This window comes from Pyxicephalus adspersus, chromosome 1, assembly GCF_032062135.1.
Source record: "Pyxicephalus adspersus chromosome 1, UCB_Pads_2.0, whole genome shotgun sequence".
NCBI lineage: Eukaryota > Metazoa > Chordata > Amphibia > Anura > Pyxicephalidae > Pyxicephalus > Pyxicephalus adspersus.
In genome coordinates this window covers 116597272-116601652 of record NC_092858.1, presented here as the reverse complement: position 1 = coordinate 116601652, position 4381 = coordinate 116597272, and the positions used below count along the sequence as shown (strand labels likewise).

At 39.3% G+C, this 4381-nt stretch overlaps 1 protein-coding gene across 1 annotated transcript in view; it reads left to right on the top strand.

Annotated features, from left to right (window-relative positions):
* Positions 1-4381, top strand: part of KLHDC8A (kelch domain containing 8A) — a gene marked incomplete in the record, with an annotated part of 31827 nt that overhangs the window by 20065 nt on the left and 7381 nt on the right. The window contains 1 exon segment of the mRNA XM_072424982.1: positions 3958-4173. Within this exon segment, the coding sequence (XP_072281083.1) occupies positions 3958-4173 (216 nt within the window).

Sequence of the window (4381 nt, the reverse complement as noted above, 5' to 3'; positions counted from 1 at the left end):
CATTTATCAGTTTCCAAACCTGGGGTCCATCAAAGATTCCTGCTTTTTATTTTTCAGTAATCCAGGGAAGAATCTACAAATGCATTTGAAGCAATCACAATTGTTGTTCAGAGCTGTAACAAATTGCTTTATTAATCCCAACTTTATGTGTAGTGGAGGGAGAATGATTTTTTCTTTGACAACCATTGGCTCGTTAATGATGTTCCCTGCACCTTTTTTCATGTTTTCCCTTGGATGCCATGTCACTTTTTTCTAGTGATCCTGCCTTGCTCTACTATCCCATAAGCAGATGAAACATGGATACTTTGTGTATACACTTTGCTGTCCAAGTAGGAAGTTCACCATTTTTAAATCAACACATATATAGTAAATATAGTAGGAGTGTCACTGCTCTTGTCCCATAAACCATTATTTTAACTTCTGGTCTCATACAGTTCAGATGCTTGTTTTGACAGACTTGGGTCACGTATTAAATCATTGAGCTCTTCTTGGGAGAACTGCTGGTTTGATTAAACATTTCCTTCATATTCACTTCCACTGCTAACTCCTGGATTACACCCCAAGCCCTGTATATCCTCCATTTTGGATACAGGAATATCAGGGAGTGTACTGAACACTGGTATGGGAACCTCAGCACCATGCTGCACAGGTCGTCTTGCTGATTCCAAATCAGGGTACTCCCACTTGTTTTTCTTGTAACGATTGAAACATTTTGCATTCACAGCAAAAAAATACCAATCATTATGATGATTTTTGGGCTATCGCCATACCATAGGTAAACCAAATTTCAAACTTTTCAGTTTTCCATTTTTCCACTGATGTAGACACTCTACACAAGTTTTGCATACCATATGGGGAGCCCAATACTTATCTTGGTGCCCCAGTTTAATACCAAAATATGCAAGATATGCTTGTTTCACAAATTCTGTAATGTTTCTTCTCTGTTTTTGCTGAGAATATTCACCACAAATGTAGCAAAATACATTGGGGTCATTTAAAACAACTTCTTCTTGAAGAACTCACTTTTCTGTAAAAAAAAGAAAATGTATGAATAAAAAGAAGGTGAATGAAACTTTCATGAAAATAATGCTACACTTAATATATAAAATGCAAAACATCGGTGTAAATAAAGATTGATAATAATATGCTGTAAACATTTGTTGCTGGTAAAATCATCTATTCCGATTCCTGTATCACAAGAACTAGAGCCAATTCACTGAAACTAATGTCATTTCTGGATTCAGCAGATCTGAAATACACTAAATATATTAAAACATCCTTGGCAAATCCTTGAAAAAAATTTTTTGTTGTTGAGCTGTGTTATCAGAAGCTGGTAAAATACTACTTCTAATCTCTAGAGGGAGAATTTACAAAAACAAGATATATGCTTACAGTTTTACAGTAAATTTATCTTAACAGTTGGAAAAAAAATAGATTAAGCAACATCTTTGCTTAAGCTTTTTTGTGAAATGTGTACTTTATTTCTCTCTTTGCTTTTTGTTACAATATTTTTATAATATTTGTTTAAATATTTGTTTTTCAAATTTCTAAACAATACAAGATTTTGGGGGAAACACAAAAACAAAACATAAACATACAATGGAACACATATCCAGGATTAATAACTAACTCCAATACAACAACAACAAAAAAAAAACAAATAACCCAGAACACATAATCCAGTGGAAATTCCACTAATTCAGTATAAACAAATCAACAATGTTTTCAAATTCTGGGATACAAGTAATATACACAGGCGGAGAGAGAATCAGGAAGCAGGAAAGGGTAGGGTAGGGTTTCTGTGGTCATAATAATTATACTTATAGACTGAAAGAAAATCAGTTAATCTGCAAGTCATAGATGTAATAATGGTATCTAGATCTGACGTACTATGGTGATTCAGACACGGCATCCATGCCTTAAAAAAATTTGGAAGAGAATCTCTTATAGCGGCCATCCTCCCCAGGATCATAGTATCAGTGATCCTGGACAGAACCGCTGCAAAACTTAGGGTGGGTTTCTTCCACGCCATGGCTATCACCAGTCTTGTAGCTAGAAAAACAAAAGAAGCCAGTTTGCTCGAATGTCCAAGAAAAGTGGGAGTGGGTCTGTGTAGGAGAGCTTTCCCAGGGGTGTTTGCGCAATGGGGCTTGGAATAGAGTTCGAGAGGTGCCTAACCACAAGGCTTTCCCAGCATACATGTAGCAAGGTGCCTATAGCTCCGCATCCCCTGAAACACTTTGGCGAGCCCCCCCAGAAAAAATTTAGCTGTCCTCTCCAGTGTCATAGGCATAACATATAGGTTTGTTAGCCACACAGAGGAAAGCATGGAGATTCTCAAAGGCTGGTTCAAATAAAGGGCACTGTAGGACCCCTATCAGAGGTATATTTGGGGTAACCAAACCTGCAGGAGTCTTCACCTGATCCCACAGGCCTAATCCATAGGACAAAGTAGGGTCCCCAATCAGGGGGCTCCTTGAGGCCGGGAGCCATAGCATTTTATTAATCTGTGCTGAGGGGTATTCTGCTGCGCATGTCTGCGCCCAGGCTAGAAGCACCTCTGTACAGAGAAAAGCCACGAGCTGAGCTATTTGCACCAGAAATACTTGCACAGGTTGAGTCTGGGGACCTCCAGAGGTCTTGGGGAGATATAGAACCATTTTTCAGCACCCTAGGTCAGTGAGGCCAGTAGGCCAGAAAACTCTCCAAAAGCTGCCAACGTGGAGAATAGATTAGGAAGGAATGGTTTTGGGGATGTTTTAGGACAATAACACTTCATCTGCAAATAATATGATCTTATGTTCGGTGTTGAAGAAATTAACTCCTGTGAAAGTTTGATTGGCTGGAAGCCTTTCTGCTTAGGGCTCCAGTGCAAGTATAAACAGTCTAGGCGATAGAGGGTAGCCCTGCCTTGTACCGTGGAGTATAGGAAAGGTTGGGGATTCAAATACCATATATTTAACTGTGGCATATGGGAAGGAGTAAAGTGCCGACACCCAGTTAGGGAACTCCTTGCCGAACCCCCACTTACTTAGGGCAAAAACATATACTGCCATTAAACTGAATCAAATGCCTTCCTTTTGTCCAAAGAAAGAAACATAAATTGTAAAGGCTTTGTTTTGGCTAGGTGGAGCAATTGCACTACCCTGCGCATGTTGTAATTTCTCTCTTTGTTTATGTTTAATATATACAGTCTAAAACAAATATTTAGCTTTTACTAGAAGTGTAGTTTACATCATTAAAAAGTCTCTTTGCTTGCTGAACTGGTAATTTGCAAAGTAAACCTATGAATCATTGCTTATGGGATCTTCGTATGGATATCTAACAATACAAAGCTACGTACACACGTCAAATTTTTCTCGCCCAATAATCGGCTTCGGCCGGATATCGGACGAGAATCTGGCGTGTGTACAGCCCGCGTCGTTCATCATCCGTGGATCCGTCCTGGCGGATCCACAAACAATGAACCACGAGCGATCCTAATGCAAGGGAAGGTGGAGAGTGCGCAGAAGGGTGCGGCTCCCTCGCTCTCCCCCTCCCCTCTCCATAGAGCTGTATGTACAGAACTTGTTCATGCATCGTACCGTTCTTATCGTTGGAAAGGATCATGAAAGATCCTTTCCAAGGACAAGAATTGCTTGTGTGTATGCGGCTTAACAGTCATAATTGGTCTATGTGGCCTCCTCACTCCTCAGCATATCATGACTGTCAATAATTTTGGTAAATAAAAGTCAGGAAATTTCAGTTTTTTAGTTTAAAATTTAAATGAGGCCTACATTAAAAAATTAAAATATTCAAAAAGCAGTTTTTCTGTGTTTCACAGAGGTTATACGAAGACATAATTACTGTAGAACATGATGAGTTCATAAATATACATAGTAAAAGAGAAACATTTACAAATATTCCTGGCCCATTCTCTTTCCCCCATCTTATGACAACTTTTTTCTGTGCCTACAGGTGGCAGACAGTCTAAATATGCAGTGAATGCTTTTGAAGTTTTTGACATCGAAACCCGTTCCTGGACAAAGTTTCCCAGTATACCAAACAAAAGAGCCTACTCAAGATATGTGCTAAATGATGGCTCCATCTACAGTTTGGGTGGACTGCGACAAGGAGGTACATACCGCAGGCCAAAATTTACCAAGACCGTGGATATATTTGATATGGAGCAAGGTAAGAACCTACTGCTGTTGCCCAGGGTACAGCATAATATAAAAGGCAGTATTGACAAAAAGGAGTGCTGCAGAAGCATTTGTAATTTTGCCTGATCCTCCTTCAAAATGATCTTTATTGATAGCTAACACATGGAGTGCGCTTTCTATTACAGGGATGACTACAGGAGGTAATACACACTTTTTGGTGAAGGATACTATTGTCTGAC